A 21534-nucleotide genomic window follows, 5' to 3' on the forward strand; every position below is an offset into this window, starting at 1 on the left:
TCTATACAGGTCAGCTTAGAATTTTTCCGCTGCTTTTACTATATCTTCGAGGTTGCTGATGATATTATCCTTCTTATCTTTTAGTGCATACATCATGGTTTGTCCTATGCCAGGTTTCTTTTTTACTGATTTCAGGCTGCGTTCATTTCTTACGGCTTCTTCAGTCTTTCTCATGTTATAGTTTCGAATATCAGTTATTTTCGCCTTGTTGATCAGTTTTGACAGTTCCGCGAATTGCGTATCGCTGTGCGGCCGCCAGTCCCATACAACCGCGTAGAGCGCAGGACTCTGCGATTCTAGACGTACTGCGCTCACCGCGAAAGGTTATAAAAACACCCACATAAGCACAGCAGAGAAGTGGCTACGTTAGACGGTTCGACCGATAACTGTAGAAACGTCATTCAAAACAAGTAATTGTTCTCCACTTCCGGCGGCGTTTTCCCTACTTCCTTTTTAAATAAAAAGATGTTGATCCATAAATATTCTCATAAACAACGGTTAACCTTTTTATCATTCGCTTTTGCTTGCAGTTTGGTCGTTGCCTTGGCTCTCTCCCTTAGTAGATCGCTTAATTTCTCAACTCCTTGCGATTTTTGTTTCCAGCTGCCAATTTTGCACGAAAAGTGATATACAATTGGTGAAAAACAGACGAGGTAACGGGCGACAGTCATCTTGCTTATGAATTTAAGGGTTATTGCAGGGTTTCATGATGGACGCTCTTTCACATTATTTTATTTCCCACCTTACCTAACCCATATCACGTGTATATGGTTCCGGGCATCTGCCAGCGTCGCGGCGAGCCGTAACTCAAGGAAACAATGAAGCAAAGGGATAAGTTAAACGCAATTGGCGTTTTCTCCGGCCGCAACTCGTTCCATGAGAGTACAGACCAGCATAGTAACAGCCGCATCCCTCTCCTGGTCCCAGGATCAGCCTAAACAAAGAAGGTTGAACTAACAAAAGCAACAGCTATGTGCGTGAGATGGTGACAACTGAACGCATATCGAGTTAATCGCGCGGGTGCGGAATCTATGAGAAAACTGTCCTTCACATTAGAAGAGATGCCGATAACTACCGCCATCTAAAAGGAGTGAAAAAGGCAGCATAATGCTGACCGATGAACAGCTGCCAAGTCTCAACATTGATCTGGCGGCGCTTTAGGAATGTGTGAGGAGTGGTGGCGTGGGTGGGAAGGGTGGGGGGGGGGGGTTATGCCACTTGATTTCGGGGGGGGCCCGGGCCCCCCCGGGCCCCCCCCTGGGTACGTGCCTGCGCCCAAGAGCTAATATACCGTATACAAGTGCGTTCACTCTAACAGGAGCTTTTGTCTACGTTGTTCGATGTGATCTTCTCCCGCTTTCCTGCAGCAATCTGTTGACCTTCGTTTTTAACCACGTGTTCTAACTGAGATACTCCTACATTCTTCTGAGAATATGTGAACAATCTATCGACGCTGTGTAACAACCACGTGTTCTAATAGAGCTCCCCTACGTTCTTCTAAAAGGTGAATAATATATGCACTCTCTGCAGCAACGAGGTGTCCAGAGTGAACTACTCCTGTGCTCTTTAGAGAAGATGTGGACAATCCATTGACAATATTTAACAATCACCTGTTCAGACTGAGCGACCCCTACGACCTTCCGAGAAGGTCGGTAACAACCAGGTGTTCGAACTGAACTACTCACACGTTCTTCTAAGAAGTGGACAATCTATTAACTCTAAGAACCACGTGTTCCAGGTGAGCTACTCCTACGTTTTTTAGAGATCTCTAAAATCTATTGGCCCTTTGTAACAACCACATATCCAACCTGAGCTACTCCTACGCTCTTCTAAGGAGATGTGGACATTCTATTGACCCTCTGTAACAGCCACGTGTTCCGAGCTACTCCTACGCTCTTTAGAGAAGATGTGTATTGACCATTTGTAACAACCACGCGTTTAAACTGAGCTTCGACTACTTGCAGTACGTTGCGCTAACAGAAGTGTCCCCACTGTTTCGGCTAAATGGGTGCCTATGTGGCATTCAAATTTCACACCGACGAACGGCTCTGCCTGAATGCCCATTGCTCCTGTGAGATCCCATGACGTCACTTCCGCTGCACTCCTTGCGTGCCAAAATAGTAAGAAAGTGGGGACAGTCGACATCACTTTCCAATACTTAAGTGCCTCATCAAGCACAACACATTGTTGGGTGATAAGCATCCCGTGCAATTTCTCCGTGCATTAAATTTAATGTCCCTTTTGTTCCTTCCCTGTCTGCTCAGATGAGAATAAACGAGAACTGCGCGTCACCTGCGACTACGCACAGGGTGTGGAATTCGCGGGAACGAAACGGTGCCGCCGTCTCCCACTCGACACGCCACATTTCGCCCGTATAGCCTCGCCGGATACGTTCGCACTAGTAATGACGAAACAGTCCCACCACTCTGTCCTGCTTAAATTCAACATTTCTCTGTCCGGCATCGCTACGGGCAACGCGTACTTCTTCCTTATATGGGGTCAGCTCGACTTCTGGCTCAACCCACTCTCGTCGTGTTCGCGTAAACGTGGTCGAGTCGGGACGAGTTTAACTCGACTTCTGATTCGACCCGCCGTGTTCGTCTAAACGTGGTCGTTTAACTCTACTTCTGCTCGACCCGCTCTTGTCGTGTTCGTCTAAACGTGATCGAGTCGGGACGAGTTTAACTCCTAACTCGACCCCCTCTCGCAGTGCTCGTGTAAACGTGATTAAGTCAGGACGAGTTTAACGCGACCTCTGACTCGACCCGCTCTATTCGTGTTCGTGTGAACGTGGTCGAGTCGGGACGAGTTTAACTCGACTTCTGACTCAACCTGCTCTCGTCGTGCTCGTGCAAACGTGATCGAGTCGGATCGAGTGTAACTCGAGTTCTGACTCGACCCGCTCGCGCGCATAGTTCGCGTAAGCGAAGCTTCCACGTGCCCTTCCGCAACACTCACACACGCGCACGCACGCGAACCACACCGAGTCTAATGCGGGGTGGCGGGACCGCCGGCCCGACGCGGCTCGCGTTCCCCGTGCGTCCGCACCGGCTGACCAGCGCAGCGGCGGGCGCCTCGGCGACCAGCACTGCTGCCAGGGCCAGACCGTGACCGGTCAGCAGCAGCAGGAAGACGGAGCGGAGGTGGTCGAAGTTCAGCGTGTCCTGCTCGCCGACGTCGACGCGGGGGCAGCGCGAGAAGTCGCCGCCCGAGGACACCGTCTCGCCGTACCACTTGAGCACCACGCCAGCCTCGGTCAGGCGGGCACGTCTGCGAAGAGTGTAAGACAACGTGGCGACGCAGAATGGTCGCCGATTTATCAGATACTTTTTACCAGAGCGTTTCTCACGCTCCGCCATACGCACACACTTCACGCGCACAAGGTGTCTCCATAGAATGCATTGGTTTCGCTTATCTAACAAGTGCGCATCCCAGAGTTGCCAGTGACGCGCTCTCATCAGCTTGGCTGTAAAGCGATAAAGAAAGCAACTCGACGCACGCTGACGCTCCGCTAAATCCGGTTCCTGTAGCGGAACGTACGCAGCGTTCTATGTTCCGCTGCTGCTATGAGCGTTCTACGCACGCCCATCGGTGTTCTTGGTATAGCGGTATAGCGTTCTACTGAGCGGCTGTGTGCAGATTGCTATGAATAATAAAGTCGGTCTGAGCGCAGCGACCCGTAAATGCTCCGCTAAAGCTGCCTGTTATAACGCGAAGCTTTCTTCGCCTCTTGTCCTGACTTTCCTGCTATCCTTTCCTGTTATGGGCTTGCCTCGCGTGCCGCTGGGTTTCTAGTCACACCACCAGATGACGCTCGCCTCCGCACAACTCGACATTGTGCTTCTGGCCAACAAGCAAAGTGATATGCAACGTCTGGCGAAAATTTAGGTCTGAAATTTAGCATTAAAAATCAGGTGTTATGCTATTCAATGAAAACAGTGAACAGGAAATGGCAATACAGGGCCAGGAAATACCTCCGCTAAAAGAGCCTTGGTATATATGGATAAAGGAAGGCAATAGATATATGGAAGCACAGGATAAAACAATAGCAGCAAAGGGGAACAGAAATGCGGCCGAAATGAAACACAGAGCGCTATGGGGATAATAGATACAAGGTGCTCCGGAGTATTTGGAAAGGTGTAATGGTTCGAAGACTTAATTTGGAAAGGCGGTTGTTTGCTTGAAATCAGGGGTACAATCGGGACTCGATGGCAACCAAAGGTCATTGGGACGCCTCGCTGTGGCACACACGGGAAGACTACAAATGAAGCTGTGCAGGGTAATATGGGCTGTACAAGCTTTGAAGTAACAGAAGCTCACAGTAAAATTGATTATGAAGAGCGACTGAAGAATACGGAGGAAAAGTAAATGAGCTGGCAGCGTTTTCAGGTATTAAGGTAAGAGAAATAAGAAGCTTACCAGCAAGTATGCGGCTTTTATGGTGAGCTACACAGAAACAAAGAACGTCAAGAGGAAAGTCGGATAGGCTAAGAAAATCTCATGGGTGGCGGCAACGGAAATGGAACCTGCCATGAGGAAATACTGAAGAGGATAAAACGAAATCAGGAAAGAACAAATTTATGATAACTCAAAGGGAAGCTCATTATTTTTCGAAGCGAGATCAGGACGCCTTAGAACACGCGCTTATAAAGCGAGATGTAAGAAGGAAAAAGAAACATGTGCTTGCTGTGGTATAGCTAGCAAAACGTTGAGGCATGTTTCATTAGAATGTGAAGATATCTCTCTGCCCAGCAGTCGATTTAGGCATCTGTGGTCTCCTTGAAGCCCTTGGGTTCATCGAGAGCAGGCGGAAAGTTAACATGTCCGCAGTAGAGATTAGTAAGCGGCGATTGCAAGACTGGTGGAAGAAAACTAGGGAAACGACAAACAACGTAGGCTTGCAAAAACAAAGTTCACAATAGGGTTTCAGAAAGTTTGGTTATGGGAATTCATCGTGGGATTTTTTTTTTCATTTTCTTTTTTGTCTTTATAACAAAGGTAGGTCCGTCCGTCCGTCCATCCATCCATCCATCCCTCCAGGCCGATTTCCGCCGTCGCCGTCGCCATGATGTTCCGTATAAAGTCCAAGTACGATAACATCGCGGCCACGCGCCGTATGATGTAGGTGCGAGCGAAAGATTGCGAGGGTGAGCCGAGAATGATGGTGGCTTAAAGCGGCGATGTCTTCTCGCGCTAGCAAAGTGTGGTTGGGGGGAGGAACGAGCGAGTAAGCGAGTGTTTACAGCGGATTATGCAGCTGATAACACGACTATCCTTAATTCGTATAGCTGTCTACTAATTTGCTGTCGCAATCAGTTGCTTTGCCCGTCCAGAGAACCTATGACTTTTCTCATCCTGCGACAGCCTGTGGGAGACCTCCCACTGAGTCCACTCGGTAAAGCAGCCGGAACCCTTCACAGTGGAGCGAAGAGGCTTCTTTCTAACAAGAGACATCAGTCGCTCACCTGCGCTCCCAGGCGTTCATGATGAAGCGCACGTTGTCCCTTCTGTAGTAGACGACCATCGGGTGCGAGAAGAGACGCTCCCGGCCCAGGTAGAACTCGTGGTGCGGGTACCGGTGGCATCTCTGGGCCGCGTGGTACAGCAGCGTCGTGCGGTCGCCCACGATGACCGCCTCGCCCGCGGCCACCTGGTCCAGCACGTCGGCGGACCACAGGCGGCGGTAGGGAACCAGCGAACCGGGCTTCAGCTTTCGGTACACTTTCCGGTCGTGCTCGTTCGGCGACAGCTGGGTTTTTTTTTAATCGCTCATATGTAAGTTTGTGTCCGTGCTGTACGTGACAGTTGGGATAGACTTTCGTACGAGATTATTTGGTTGCTTGATCAATTGATTGATTGATTTACTTTAATTTTCTAAAGGCAACACACGGGCTATAAGGAACGTCGTAGTAAGGGGTACCAAAATCATTGCTACGACTGTTATAATTGTTCTTGGTTAATTTTTAAAATATTTTTTATTCATGTCTTTATCTCATCGTATCATGATACTCGCTTTCTCCCTCTCTTTTTGTTCCGCTTTCACCCTGCCCTGACGCTGTGTAACAGGCTAGAACGTAGCAGTTCAGGGCGACCTCTCAGCTTTTTCTCTTACAATAAACTCCTCTCCACCTCAACCACCTGGGACCCTCTAAGGCTCGCCCAAAGCGTGGTACACGAATGCTTTCGCAATCCGCTCCTACAGGAATGCAGGTCGCTGCGACCGGGAGTCGAGCCCGGGACCTCATGTGGGCAGCTGCCGTTCGCCGTGACACACGTGACGGTGCTTGGCGATGACTCCTCGCTGCACTCACCGCGAGCAGGATTGGGTAGGCCGGACCGCGAAGCATGTAGACACGGACGTCCTCGCGCGAAGCCAGTTGCGCGGCCGAGTCGATCCGGTGGCCGCTCTTGTGGCGCACCGTGAGGCCCGCCTTCATCTTGCCGTTGAACACGTTGGCGAACACCAGCACCGCCAGCCACCAGGTGGCCACCACGATTCGGGACGATGGACTTCGAGGCGGTTCGTGATTGACTGCGCGCCGAAGGAGAAGGGAAAGAAAGCGACGTGGACGCGACGTACCGGAAGGCTCGACGATGTGATCCTTCTCGGAGTATATTAACGCGAATGACATTACCGACGTTGTCGGATCAGTTTTTTTTTGTTTGTCCGACTATCCAGTTAACCTAGCTATCCCATCATAAACGTGAGCCGATCCCGGAGATATAGTGCAGTCTAAAAAACACGGACCTGTCTCGAAAGTAGTGCAGACTAAAATCGTGGGCCGTTCGCGCGGGTATGTGCAAACTGGGTACGTGCGTGTACTTCTCGGCGGCGCCGCCAGAAGGCGCAGCGTGTCCAGAGGGAAGCGCGGGAGAGGACTCAGCACGCTTCATGCATGAATACTGACGACATGAATTTTTTGTCGTATATTGGGGCACCCGCAGTTAAAACCGCACAGACAGACAGACAGACAGACAGACAGACAGACAGACAGACAGACAGACAGACAGACAGACAGACAGACAGACAGACAGACAGACAGACAGACAGACAGACAGACAGACAGACAGACAGACAGACAGACAGACAGACAGACAGACAGACAGACAGACAGACAGACAGACAGACAGATAGATAGATAGATAGATAGATAGATAGATAGATAGATAGATAGATAGATAGATAGATAGATAGATAGATAGATAGATAGATAGATAGATAGATAGATAGATAGATAGATAGATAGATAGATAGATAGATAGATAGATAGATAGATAGATAGATAGATAGATAGATAGATAGATAGATAGATAGATAGATAGATAGATAGATAGATAGATAGATGCCAAAATGCAACCAGTATTTTTTTTCAACTAAACTGCCTAGAGTGGTTCGTGTTTTAATGAATGTGTGAAATGCCTATTCCTGTGCATTTCTTTTTTAGAATACGTAATCTCTCGTTGTGTAGAGCCGGTCTATTTTTTAGCACGAACAGCATGGGCACTCGCAAATTGAGCTATATGTGGCAAGCTTTAGTTCTTGTGTATCTCGACAAATCCCAATTTCAAAGTAGTCCCCACAAAAATCAATAAATAAAAGTTCGCTAAGTAGCTACACGTACCTTGAAGACACATGCTCCGTGAGAGCATAAGTACGCTTTCCACCAGTCTTGAGATGAACGTTTTCGAGGAACCAGGCGCCAGTGATACGATCAAGCTCAGCAAGAGAAGACTGACGCCTACCATTATCTGGACCTGCGTGTATGACCAGCACGGAAGAGTATTGGTTCGTAGTAAGACTACATCGTCTATATATTGATCTGCGCTGGACACACAGGAACCTATAAATACGAAAGGCACAACGATAGAGGATAAAAGACGAAGGAAACGATTTACATAATGGCTAATGTGGTAAACAAATAAATGAATGAATGAATGAATGAGTGAATTAATGAATAAATAAATAAATAAATTGATTAATTAATTAATATATTAATTAAGAGCGACTATGTCAAGACGGAACCTTTTCAGGAATTCACGGCAACACGGAATAGCACTCACAACGGAACGATTGCGCTTGTCGGCTGCGCAGTTTGAACAAGCAACTGCAGCGCCCTCTGCTCGAGCTGCGATTGTGTCGAGTAGTCGTCGCTCTCGAATAAGTGCTGAGCCATGGAAACACAAGCACACTGCACGAACTTAGTCGTATACCTCGCAACGTCCTGCAGCTCTGGGACGCCGCAACCACCGAACCGTCGCCTCTTAAAAGGAGGACTTACTATATGTGTTTAGCCACCTATACCAAAGCCGCAGATGCGCTGGTTAACGGCTCTCTTCTCTGCGTGATTGTGCAACGAAAAAAACAAACGCTACCTAAATGTCTTCAGTGCAACGAATGTCTACGCGTTCAAGCGCATCTATTCCTATAATAAAAACTGGTAACTTTCTAGAAGCGATCGGCTGTTGGCTTGCATTGACAATCACTGTCGATATTTTCTGCACAATATTTTTTTGTATTCCGCTTCTCGCGAAAGCACAAATATATACGCCATGTGCAGATTGCGCGAGAGCGTTTTTCAAGAGTTCCACCATGCTGACAATGCCGGGAGTGATGAGGTGACGCCGCAATTAAGGCGACGTGAAGCATACCAACTGGTTAAAAGAACCGTTCAATTTCTCGAAGAACTGCCCCCCTTTCACCTAATACGAGGAGGAGAGAGGGAAGAAGGTGTAGATGCGGGTGTCATGGAAGGGGAAGGCGCGTTCCGACGAGCGAGATCTACAACCGGCTCTGACGAACGGCCTGACGCCACAATCAATCAATCAATCAATCAATCAATCAATCAATCAATCAATCAATCAATCAATCAATCAATCAATCAATCAATCAATCAATCAATCAATCAATCAATCAATCAATCAATCAATCAATCAATCAATCTTCTCAACTGTTGAGAGAGTGTGCTTTTCTCCCTTTCTTTCTTTGAATTGAACTGAATATTATTTCACGTAAATATTTACAAGGCTTACTTCCTTCTTTATTTTTATTAGGATGTGTCTCTAGGAGAGGTTGGCATCACTGGTGATACTGGCTATACTCTTTCTCGCTTAGCCAAACAGTACATGGCAAAGATCGGCCGCATAACAAACAATAAATACAACGAACGAACTAGACAGAATATTAAAATAAAATATTGGCAGTGGCTTAGCTCGGCTTTGCCAGGACGTACGTAGCGAAAGTTAAGGCGTAGCATGGTTAGCCTTGGTTAATCTTGATTGCAAGTCCAGGTTAGTCTGGTTGTCTAGCTATGTTGCGGCGTTTAGCCAGTCGTTCGGCGCGCTGTTCGTCTGTTTCCTGGGCGATTCGTTTCCTCCTCATCTCGTTCCGATGTCGATTCCAGGCCTCCTCCTGCTTATCAGAATTGTCACCGTCCATACTGCCTCCTCAACTATGGTTGCGGCGCAAGCGAGCTCTCCTTTTCAATCCTCCGACATGTTATCAGGCATGCGACGCAGCTGGCGAAGCGAGCGGAGGCGAGCGCAACGACGAGGAACGCGGTGTGACGTCATACCAAACGGCGGTAGGGGAAAGGCGCTGCGCAGCGGAGGAACACCTGTGGCTCGGTGCTACTAGTGGCGCATGCGCAGTAGTGACTAGGGAGCGAGAGAGAGAGAGAGAAATATCCGCGGCGAGGCGCGCGTTGTGACGTCATGCGCCTGCTCGGAGCGCCGCCACGGCGAAATCACAAGTTCGCGGCCAGTAAAGTTTTCGCTTTAAAATGTAAATAAATGTCGAAACGTGACAGCCTATACAACACGGAAAGTTCCCGTCACCAACTTCTAAGCCACAACACTTTCTTTCTTTGAACGCACACACTGGCGTTCCCTTTTAGTACCACCAGACGAGATCCGGAAATCCGTGAGGTCCTTATACGTTAAGGAAAGAGCGCCTGTATCTGCGCAACTCCAATACGAGATTCCCGTTATCAGGGTTTGTATATATATATATATATATATATATATATATATATATATATATATATATATATATATATATATAATGTGTATATGCGTCCTCACGTCGCGCTCGAAGATCTCCACGGAGGCCGCGATGCTGCTGCCCTGCGAGGTGTCGTTGCCGAACGCTCCGAGGATGACCACGTCCTCGGTCCAGACGCTGGCCGTCGGCTGGGCCACCCCGTTCCGCGAGTTGGTCGGGTAGAAGAGGGTGAACGACACGTCGCTCTCCTGCGAGAGGGTGGCGCCACGCATGCTTCTTCGGCGAGCTCGAAGGCCAACGGCCATCGAAATTTCGGACCGCGTAAGAAAAGCCTAACGACAGCCTTAAGGGCGCAAACACATGCAATGTATACATAGCGTAGAAAAAGGAGACAGCCACACTGTTGTTTGTCTCCCTTTCTTTTTCTACGCTATACACTGAATGTGCTTGCGTCCTTGAATGAATGTGCTTGCATCATCAAGTAAAAAGGAAAGCCTAGTTTAAGGCAGTGCAGATACGGAGGAACGTCCGCGCAGAACTTGACGTTTGAAAGACAAGCGGACCGCTTCACGAAAAAGCTCGCATAAACGGCCGTTTTTTTTCGGTACTGAGGTTAGTGACCGGTCTATTTGGCGTTGCATGTTACCGCGTATTACAGCGCACACACCGGGACAACGACAGGAAATGACGAAGATGAGCGCCGTTTTCGTCGTTTCCTCCCTCAGACAACTGTAATTGCCAGTTTGATACCGAAACTAAAAACGAAAAAAAAAAAACCGCCACTGTACCGCTCGCATGACCAAGAGCGCACGGCTCCTCGGCATGGTGTCCGAGATAAGGCGGCGCCGGCGGCGCGCTGATAAACATCTCGGAGGCCGGCGTGCTGTGACTGACTTCATAGCGACAACCACCAGGTGCACGTGTCGTCTGCTTAAAGGCTGTTTAAAGGCGGCTAACGAGAAAAATGTAGTATTACCAGCTTTGCAGCTTAGCTGAGATTGATTCAGTGGTAGACACACTACTCACTTATGTAACAAATTTAGCGGAAGTGACATTTCGTTGCAGTCGGCCTTTAAGACGCATTCTTGTGGCACATGGCACGTTCGACTGGTTGCTCTAGATAGCCCCATGGAGCATCCTCGTTGCGCAGCTTACATTCGAGGGGTCGAAATCTAGTGTTAGGAACCCATTCGTCGTTAGGAACCCACATTCAGAGCGCCGCGATTCAGCTCAGAGCGCTAGGAGGCGCTCTTATACCTTCGAACTTAAAGGCTTTATTCGAACTGAGAGCGCGACCGCGAGGTGAGAAAGAACATTCTGGTCACGGGCGTTTTCGGATCGACCTGGGAGCAGCTGGAGGCTAGGCTGGCGCAGACTTTCTTTAACATTCGGCTGGTGAAGATCGAGTGCCCGGAACATATTCGTCTGGTCACTCAGAGCGCCCCACTCCAGCGCAGAGCGCTCTGCCAGGGCTCTCTTCAACTACCGAGCGCTGAACTCCTCGAGCAATCGGCCCTGGAAGCCGCTGAACGTTCGGCTGGGGAAGGCTTCCTCTGGTTCCCGTGCCGATAATGTTCCATACCGCTGCGAACCGGGCTGCAGCGCGGTGTTTCATTTAATTTTTACTTTGTCTGTGCATATGCAGCAGTCGAACGTGTCATTCGTAAAGTGTGTTCTCGAACGAAGCGTCGCATATTTGGACGTTATAAAAGAGCACGAAATAGCAGGAACGAAACGCGGAGGAATGGTATGATGCGTGTGAAACTGTGACACCTCAGTTGTGGCTCGGAAAAGTGGGCTAGATGTGATCGATACACTTCGTTGATTAGATTTGGTGGATGTTCCCCTTCATTATGCTTACGTGTGGCAGCCTGTAGCTACATATTTTGGCTAGGTATGATTTTCTATAGGCACCTGTTGTAAGAAGATAGCATCGTATTGTCTTGCGTCCTCCCTCGCGACTGTTCTTCTTAATTCTCATTTTTAACGTCCAAGGCGCTGTCAAATTATTCCATAAGAAAAATACGACGAAAATCGCAAGTCTCTGCATACAGCTCTGTAACTATGCAATAGCAGACGTCACAATTAAACGCGAACTGCTAGTATAAGAGAGGTTAGAATGGCCTTAAGGGCAAGTCTCTATCGCAATAAAAAAAAAAAGAATGGCAATGTTGAAGACTTTGTCACAGCGAACTTTTTCACTGCAGTGGTGAGCAGTGTGAATTAAAGAAAAGAAAGGCTGCTAGAGCTACCGTGGTGTAAAAGCACGCTGGAGTGCCGTTCGACAGCACAAAGTATATATAGGCCCCAAAACTAAGTCTGCACCAACGGAGTCCTTTATACTCAGTCTAAGGGGCACGTGAACCAACGGGTAAAATACTAGTGAAGTTATTTGCCGTCTACCGCACTGTCTGACCACCACTATCTTAAGCAAGGAATCACGTTAAGTGTGTTGTTACAATGAAGTGGTGGTAGGCAAAGTGAGACCTCACGTTTCTCTGCAGTTCACCCAGGAATCCGGTCCACGAACCGTTGGCCAGCTTGACCCCCCAATCGGCGTTGTGTAGGATGGTGGTGTTGTGCCTGCCGCGAGTAGAGGTGAAAACGAGCAGTGCGCATTACTGAGAATCGAGCGGATACTTATACTGTATATTCCTTTGCCGCGTGTATCACTGGATGCATTTACGCCGGGCTCACGCAGATTTGGCAAAGAAAGGGTATATTTCAGAGTGCTGTTCTTAGGCATTAAGCTTGCCCGTTCCAGATGTATTATAAGTGCAGTTTACAGAATTATGATATCATTTCTTTCTTTCTTTTTTGCTGAGTACACATTTGAAAACTAGTCACTTATGCTTCTTTTTCGAAAATTTGTAATTTAAACAATTTATGTAAAAACATTGGCGGCCTGAATCGATATTATGCTTCCTGCAGTGGATAGATTTTAACTTTTTCTTTGAAATGCAAGAAACCTCATCAAATTCGGCGCAGTGGTTGCTGAGAACGACAATTTCTCCGCGTTCCCGTGTATTTAGATTGGAGCTACCGAGCTAATGCAGCCAGTGTGGTTTTGTTGGTTTTATTTGTGGCAGATTTGTTTATTTAGTCACAGCAGGCCATAAAATTTCGTCCAACCAGGTGTGGGTGACGAAAGCTGACACACGCTAACAGTGCAAGCGTGCAATACGATGGAAAATTCTTAGACATGTTAATGACTTCTTTATTGCGAAGCACTGAAGACGGAAAGCACAGACCAGCTGCATTAACCAACAATCGCGAACTAGACTTACTTCTCCTTTTCTTGTACGGGCTGCACATTTTATAATACATTATATATACGTAAAACAAAACAATGGGCAATAAACTTCAAACCAAGAGAGAGAATGAACTTTAATGAAAATCATGGCTCAGTGGCCTAAACACGGGTGCGGTTCAATGGTGGGGATCTGAAAACAAACAAATACAAAAGGCAAAAGAAAAGCAAAAGAAATAAAACGAAAGAAAAACAAACAAAACAAAGCACTACACGTTCATAACCAAAAAGAAACAATTCTTATCAGCGCTGCGAAATTGCTCAAGACAGCAAAGTGTGTTACCTGCAGCAACGATATGTCACGCGACAATTAGTGGGTTCTAATCTGGCAGTGTTGTAGTAGATGAAAGGGAGTGTCTGAAGGTACAATTATTGTGCGGAAAAAGTGGAGAGTTCGGCCCGCAAGGTTGGTAGGTGGTGTCCAATGAATCACGATATATCCGCAACCTTTAGGTTACGTCCTCGAAGAGGGGAAAAAAAAAAGGCTCACCGGACTCCAAGTGTTTCCGCGGTGTCCCACAGCAGCTTCAGGAGTCCCGAGGCAAACGTGATGTGGTGAATGCTGCCGTTGGGAAAGAACTGGCCGTGGGGAACATGCTGTGCGGTCGCAACAACAACGAGTAGGTGTCGTTGAAATGGCTGCTATCAAATAAAAGTTATCCTAACTGACAATATTATTATTATTATTATTATTATTATTATTATTATTATTATTATTATTATTATTATTATTATTATTATTATTAGATATGGAAACAGTACCCGCCGTGGTTGCTCAGTGGCTATGGTGTTGGGCTGCCGAGCACGAAGTCGCGGGATCGAATCCCGGCCACGGCGGCCGCATTTCGATGGAGGCGAAATGCGAAAACACCCGTGCACGTATATTAAGGTGCTCGTTTAAAGAACCCCAGGCGGTCGAAATTTCCGGAGGTCTCCACTACGGCGTGCCTCATAATCAGAAAGTGGTTTTGGCACGTAAAACCCCATAAAATATGTATATGTGGAAACATGCAAGCACACAAAGGAAGCAGGGAGGGAGCGAGCTGACAACTGTCACCGAGAGGGGCACAACGCCTGCCTACTCTTTCGGGAGGAGGGAAGGAGAAGAAGATAGGATAACAAAGAAATAGGAAAGAAAATGGGAAACAAGCAAGTGACACAGACACGGACAAAATAAATTAGGAAACGCGGTGTCTATATAAACGGGAGGCCAAATCAGTTTTCTGCATGAAAGTTAGCAAGGCTGATCTATGGGCCTGGTCGCGTTGAGCAGCACTCCCTCTCGGAAACAGGCAAGATAACATTGTACAATAAGCGGAATCTTTACAGAGGAGCACTTTTAAAATCCGGACATTGTAGATGAATGGACGCTGCTCGTATTAAGTGGTAGGAACGAAAAAAATGCGTACAGCATAAAATTTGATCGCTATACGCGTTCCACGTGCGTTTCTAGGGGGCTTCCTGCAACAAGGCCTTGTTAACGTTGTAACGTCCAACGCATCAGATAGAGCGCGCTGTTTCGATACCTGAAAATTCTGATTTCAGCAAGGAAAGTTTAATGCACAACGATAGTAGGTTTTTCTTTTTCATTCGCTGAAGCAAATCAGTTGCGCATACTATAGCAAACAAAAATACTAATCAGCAATTTACTGTGCTAGTTGGGTTATAACCCAAATAAGATTTCGTTTTGTTCTGTACAAATCTACGTTCCGTGGGCAGAAACGAAGGCGAACAAGTTGTTATGTAGTTATACTTGTATAGTTAATGCAGACTTATAGTTTACTGTTATATGGTTGTATGTTACAATTTTCTCGACGCGGAACTACGTTTGGGCATTACAGCGTTAAAATAAAGTTTTGCGACTTCAAGCTGCTCCGGGTAGCTCGGTGGTGGCTACGGCGTTGCGTAGCTTATCTCGAGGTCGCGGGTTCGACCCCGGCCGCCATGGGCGCGCACAGTTCGATGGGAGCCAAAAGCGAAAAGCGCGCGCGCGCTTAGATTTAGGTGCATGTCGAAGAAGGATACCGGTCGGTCAAAAATTAACGCGGAGAGTTCCCCCAACACTGCACACCCTCGTAAGAAGACCGTGGCTCTGGCCCATAATGCCGGAAATTTTTTTTTTTTAAAATAGTCGTATTTTTTAGTGGCTCGGACGATCACGGTTTCATCACAGCGCACGTTAAGCACATTGAGTTATAGCTAGACTTCAGTTTTCACATTCGCAAAGAAAAAAATAATAATAATAAAAACAATTTTAAAGAATATAGCTAAAGAAGAAAAGAGCATCTTACGAATGATGCAGTATAGTGCCATCGACGCTGTCTCTTACCGCTAACTGCGGGCGCCATATATAAGCTGTAATAAGCAACCAAGCCATATAATGATAGTTAACGTAACGTGCACACTGCTTACATAAACGATGATCAATAAACACGAAACTAATAATATGTACGCAGAATTTGTTTGTAGTTTGCCTGGCAGGGACCTCGCAATCTTTCCAGTGACCTGCGAGACATTCCCGCTAAACTGAGCTAGCGAAAAGGCAGACCAGCGGTGTACCTCTGTTGCCCACTTTCGTGGTGAACTCGTGATGGCTTATCCAGACCATTCTTGCCGTAATGAGATGTCCTTAAGGTATACGCGTACGGAGCTATAGTGCCGTCTGGAATGGTTCTCGCGTTCGACCACATTAGATGACCTAATCGTCACAGACAACCACAGCGCAAGACTCATCAGCGCAGCTTAATAGTTTACCGAGGCCACAGGTGTTCGCTACAGCCGCAACGAAGATCATGCAAGGTGGTATAAAAAAAGAACAGTAAGACAAATCTCTATGCTTACGTTGATGGTGGTTATGCGCAGCACGGGCTCGGAGATATTCGTCATGCTTATACTCCTCCAGAAATAAAAAAAAGAGAAATCAACTAAAGGTCGATGCTATATGTATAGTTCAGGCGTGAATCCTGGACTTCTATACACAGCTGACCCTTATAGGATGGTTTTACACTTAGGTTACGACGAACTGACTGCGTAAAGCATAAACGTCACTTTGCGCACCCTTCTCGGTTATAGCCTAATACCAGTCGGTGAGGTCGTTCGCCAGCGTTTTAAAGAAAGACAGGCGTTCCTCGCCATACCTGATTGGTCGGAACTGCGAACGTCATCAGGCGCATTGCTCGAGCACCCGTGACTGGCGAAAGTTAACGGGGTCTTTTTTTTTTTTTTTTTCATAGCTCACTTTTTTTTTTCGTGGGACGGGAGAGTCGAACATTATTTAGGAACTGCTGACAAATTTTGGCGGTAGGGCTGATTCGTCAGTCATCGAGGCGGGCATTAGGGAAATGAACCAGGAAAATTAATCGCTTGTGTAAAGGCCCAGTCGACTACACATGTGACGCAAACAAGTCCGAGTGAACGCTGGATATTGAGATCGAAAAAAAAATACACGCAAAGTGCCTCGAGCGGCCAGTCGTGCTGCAATTTTGCGTGCATTTTGCGGGCTTCTTTCACGCTCGGAAAAACACTTATATGTAGCATGCATTGAGGGACATAAACCTGTATCGGGAGTTTTTTTCATGTCGCCTTACAATTTTCTCATTGACACTTTTCATCTAACTATAATATTTGAGAAGTTGATTAGTTTATTAAGACTAATTGACTAATTAGGCATAATGCAAAAGCTAAACTGAGTAATCCGTTTGCCGACGACAAGCGATGGCAAACAACATTGCCTTTGTTCTGTCGAGCTACGTCGCATTTGCATATTCTTAAACCCTGGACAAAGTTATAGCTGGAACACCCTGCATACATTGTTCGTCATGGCCGCGCTACGCAAAGAAGCGCGCGCTCGATTCCCGTCGCAGCGCTCAATGCGCGAGCTGGGCAGCCACACGCCTCAAATTGAGAAGAAATGCCGAAATCAGTCGCAGCGCCACAAAATGCAGCAGCCGCCGAGTGATACTCAATCGCGAGTCGCTTCCCATTCGTCGACGCGCATTTCTTCCCTTCCCATTGCATATCGATGTGGCTCGTAAATTCTGAGGAAGGATCATTCATCCTACAGAGAGCCCCGACATCGCGCGGGCGCATGGAAGCTCATAAATGTTAACGAGTCCTCGCGTTGTTGCTAACGGGTTTGAGCCCTGTGCATCATTGTTCACGGTCGCCACCCACCCGCAGTTGTTGATCCGTTGACATATGGGCAGCCGATCTTCTGCAGTGCATGCACTTGCCGAAATTTTCCAAGTGCGTATACAGGGCCCTCTCGTCCCGCGAGGCCCGTGTAGTAAGGGAAATCATGGGGATATTTGGAAGTTCACAGCAGACGAAGCTTCAGCGATTTGCGCGGTAGCACCGTCCAGAAGTCAAACAAGTTGTTTGCATTTCACCTCGCCCTTTTATTTATACTCTCTTAAGCTGTCCAGAAGTCACACCATTTGTTTGCATTTCAGCTCACCCTTTTATTTCTCCACTGCTCAGCTGTCCAGAAGTCACACCGGTTGTTTGCAGTTCAGCTCGCCCTTTAATTTCTCCTCTCTCCAGTTAACCGATCGGCGGCGCAAGCAGTTGTTGGGAGCTCAAACACTGGTATAGCGGTAGACGCCACTGTCGAGAATCAACGTATGTCACATAGTTTGCCTTGATGCTTATTCGCTTGCAGTGGCGTTGCCAGGGAGTAGTAACCGCGGTCACTCCCCGCCCCTTCGTGAAATTTCTGTTTAGTGTGCGGTCTTCCAAACCCCCTCCCCGCTACCTCCCTCTCCCCGCACCTTTGAGGTTCCCTCCCCGAGAATCACTTCTGGCTACGTCACTGTTCGCTTGAAACAGCTGCAAATAGCTTTTCTACGAAAGAATTTGCCTGTTTGCCTCCTTGAAATATGCTTTTTTATTTGCTTCTGATTTTCATATACGTGCTCAATATTCTTGTCGCCGTCAGACCGTGTCGGGAGGATGCGTATTTTGTATGCTAGTATACGTTGTTCAGTTGATGACGCCGGCCTTCGTAGTGTCGACGAATAATTCGCTGCAGGCCTATCTCAGAGGCAATGTAATTAAAAGCGTAAGTGGATCCTGTTACCACCACACCATGTGCGTGTTTCCTGGCAAGGCTTTTAAAGGGACACTAAAGAGAAATAATAAATAATTCGGACTGATAAAATATTCGTTGAAAACTCTATTTCTTGATAATTTTAGTTATATATGTATTGTTAAACAAGAACGTAAAGGTGAAAGATTCATGTTCTGAATTTGGCGCTGGGAACACCAGCGCCGGTACTTCAGTTTTATTTCACTGGTCTCGAAGTATTCTTTCATACTTTGGCCGTTGTGGCGCCGTAAAAGTTCTCGAATGTTGCAAAATTCCGTGTTTGTCTCCTTTAGAATACGGTGTAGATCACCTTTGCCGACAAAAAATTAACCAGGCCTGGACATGCAGCCGCCATCAAAATCCATGAGGCCAGGGTGACCTGGTGCATAGAAGGTTACGTCCCCACCAGTCCTTTGTTTTCGCTTCATTTCTGGCTTACCAGTCCTCTACTCAAAGTAAGAGTGGCTGTAGATGTGTAATGTACCAAGACGGCGCAGTGCAAAATCATTGTGATTGTGTGCTTGAGGAAGCCGTGTAACGCGTATTCAATTTCACCCCGCACCAAAGAAAGGGAAATAATTTGTAAACATTTTAACGATTTCGCGTGAACTGTCGTCAAACCATGTATCCAATTCGGCTGCTTTAGACGATCTTACAGATGCTGTTTTTACAGATGCATTCCCGCCGCCGCCGGGAGCTATGGAGCATCAGCTGACTATCAAAAAATAATGAAACAGCCAATTTGCCCGCGCACTTCAGTAACGTTCCACAAGGGCCCTTCCTCATTTCGCGCCGCACGCAAATCGAGCAACCAGTGCGAGTAAACAGCGTGGCATAATTTACTAACATACTACGGCGGCGCCTCCAGGACACCAAAGAGGCAACGTATAGACACCAAAGATGGAACCTGGACTGGCCCATGGGTTGGAGGCACGCAGAGGGTTCCCCGTGCCGGCGGTATACAAGATGCGCTGGGGCCGCTCTTTATACTAATACCCCGCGGAACGCTCCGGCCTAGGCCGCTTCAACTTGCCGACCAACATGCTTTTCCAGCTGTGATCCCACCGCTCTCAGTGATTTCCTGACACCTACGTTGACCCATTACTATATTAATACGACTAGAATTACAGGCCTGCGTCAGCCATTTCGTGTTCCCCGTTCCCCAATTTAATAAGAAATATTTCAACCCGCGTCACACAGTTTCTTCGAGCGCAGCAGCCCGATACTTTATTGCTGTTCCAAGAATACCCGCGGCCAGCGAGGGATAAATTCTCAGCGTTATCACAAGGCTCCTGCATAAGTTACAAGGTATACGGCCACTGTTCTTTTACCGCTCCCCTTCTCTAGCCCTCCGAAAGGTTCCGAACCTACCAACCCATGTGTAAAAACAAATAGCTGCACTCGCACAAAATGTAGTCGGACTACGTTTACTACCAATACTCGTTTTTGAAACTGTGTTTCGTGCATTAAATCATTATTCACGACTATATTGGCGTAAACCGTGTTCTACGTTGAACAAGTTTGAAACTTCCTAGGAGCGCTAGCGACCAGTGCGGTCACGTGCAGATGCCACGTGATCACACTAAGCCAATCACGTACGGGCAATGGTAAGATAGCGAGGAGGAGGAGGATGGCGGCTAGATGAAAGAATGGCGTCACCTTGGAACCTTTTCTTTATCTAGGGACCCTACGTTAGCACGCACCGGTGCCCCACTGGTGCAGTCTAGTGCAGTTTAGGAGGCCAGGAAGAGGGGGGGGGGGGGGTAGGGGACAAAGCACGCGGGACGATTGATGGCATCTGATAGATGGCGCAGCGCGCCCAGAGGGAATAGGGTGCCTCGATGCCTAACAGGTTTACAGGGTGGAGACACTGTCGCCATCTTGGGGCCAACCTTTACGGCTTCGGGCACGTAGCCCACTCGTGGACTTACGATTTTCAAGAAAAAAAAGGACGCGCCAGTACAATTTCATACCAAATGCTAGTACTGGAGTGCCCGAATATTCAAACAGTTGGAATATTGTATCTTTAATATTCCAATTCGATTAGAAAAATAGATATTCGAAAATGTTCCAATATTCGGTCGGATACAAATTTTCGAATAAAGAATAAATTGATGGCTGTGCGGGAGCAGACACGGTTCTTGGCATCTGTTACTATTTAATCTACGAATATCGGCGTGATCTTGTGCAGAATATTGCGACGACTCCGCACTGCTAGCAAAATTTCGCCTGTAAAGCATACTTAGCTACTAAACGTTGAAACTTTGCGGAAAAGCCAGCCTCTCAGTAGCAAGGGGCACGGATTTGCATACAGCGCGGATTCTTCCTTTTTTTCAGCCCCCCCCCCCCCCCCCCAATTCTGAGCTTACTGATAACAGCAAGTGCGACGAGTGATGACTGCCACAGCGTCAAATGCCTTCGAGTTTACGGGCATTTGATGCGGTATAATAAGGGCAGGCAGGATAGGCCAGCTGGTGGGAATGTCTAAATTTTCCAAGTTAACATGAGACAAATACACTGTTTTAGTATAACGGCTAACTAGTCTAGTTTTTTAACACTGACAACGCAATTGCAATGTTCCAACGTAACAAATTAAACCAACTTACTAATGAATGCATGTGCATATCAATATTCAATATTTGATCCACTTTTCGAAGCTAAGTATACGTATTCCATTCATATTCAAAGATTTCGATAGTTGCACACCCCTAGTGAGTACATATGTCAAAGTATGGTTCTGAGGGCAATAATAATAATAATAATAATAATAATAATAATAATAATAATAATAATAGGCACTAGAAATGCTGTAATCTGGCCTGGATGCGAAAATTGTCTCCCTAACATAGGCAGATTCTAAAATTATAAACTTCTCTTTTTTCGGGGGTAAGTAGTGTCTTCAATCCGTAAACCTGTTTGGCGAGAGAGAGTGCCTGGATGCAATACACGGCTCATACTTGACGCATTTCAGCAGTGGCTTGATTTGGCCACTAATGGCTACAAAGAACACGTGCTTTTGGGCTCTGCTACACTTTTGCCGTAAGCTTGCACCCTTGTGCTTTCAGCAGCGTGGTGTGTCGCCACATTGTGAAATGGGTTCTCCCCGATTTTTTTTATTTTCTCATGAAAAACGATCAT

At 47.1% G+C, this 21534-nt stretch overlaps 2 protein-coding genes across 2 annotated transcripts; both read right to left on the reverse strand.

Moving 5' to 3' along the window:
• Positions 1-1655: 1655 nt before the first annotated feature.
• On the reverse strand, positions 1656-7749 carry LOC126527504 (uncharacterized). Its single transcript, XM_055068683.1, has 3 exons — positions 7623-7749; positions 5466-6532; positions 1656-3270 (listed from the first exon to the last, which is right to left on the reverse strand). Exons 2-3 carry the CDS (start codon positions 5522-5524, stop codon positions 2955-2957), a joined length of 375 nt encoding a protein of 124 aa, XP_054924658.1. The 5' UTR covers positions 5525-6532; positions 7623-7749; the 3' UTR covers positions 1656-2954.
• Positions 6197-16196, reverse strand: LOC129380117 (probable glutamate receptor). The gene is made up of 7 exons (XM_055068780.1): positions 16152-16196; positions 13801-13907; positions 12493-12583; positions 10081-10248; positions 7623-7755; positions 6312-6532; positions 6197-6214 (listed from the first exon to the last, which is right to left on the reverse strand). The coding sequence occupies exons 1-7, from the start codon at positions 16194-16196 to the stop codon at positions 6197-6199; spliced, it is 783 nt and encodes a 260-aa protein (XP_054924755.1).
• Between the last annotated feature and the right edge of the window lie 5338 nt (positions 16197-21534).

The sequence above is a fragment of the Dermacentor andersoni genome, chromosome 9 (assembly GCF_023375885.2).
Source record: "Dermacentor andersoni chromosome 9, qqDerAnde1_hic_scaffold, whole genome shotgun sequence".
Classification (NCBI taxonomy): domain Eukaryota; kingdom Metazoa; phylum Arthropoda; class Arachnida; order Ixodida; family Ixodidae; genus Dermacentor; species Dermacentor andersoni.

Excerpts from the sequence above, each read along its gene's own strand:
- LOC126527504 (XM_055068683.1), bottom strand. The coding sequence starts at position 5,524 with ATGGTCGTCTACTACAGAAGGGACAACGTGCGCTTCATCATGAACGCC. Across the intron at positions 3,271-5,465 it reads ATGAACGCCTGGGAGCGCAG|ACGTGCCCGCCTGACCGAGG; the intron begins GTGAGCGACTGA and ends CACTCTTCGCAG.
- LOC129380117 (XM_055068780.1), bottom strand. The coding sequence starts at position 16,196 with ATGACGAATATCTCCGAGCCCGTGCTGCGCATAACCACCATCAAC. Across the intron at positions 12,584-13,800 it reads GCGGAAACACTTGGAGTCCG|GCACAACACCACCATCCTAC; the intron begins GTGAGCCTTTTT and ends TACTCGCGGCAG. Across the intron at positions 6,533-7,622 it reads ACGGAGCATGTGTCTTCAAG|TCAATCACGAACCGCCTCGA; the intron begins GTACGTGTAGCT and ends TTCGGCGCGCAG.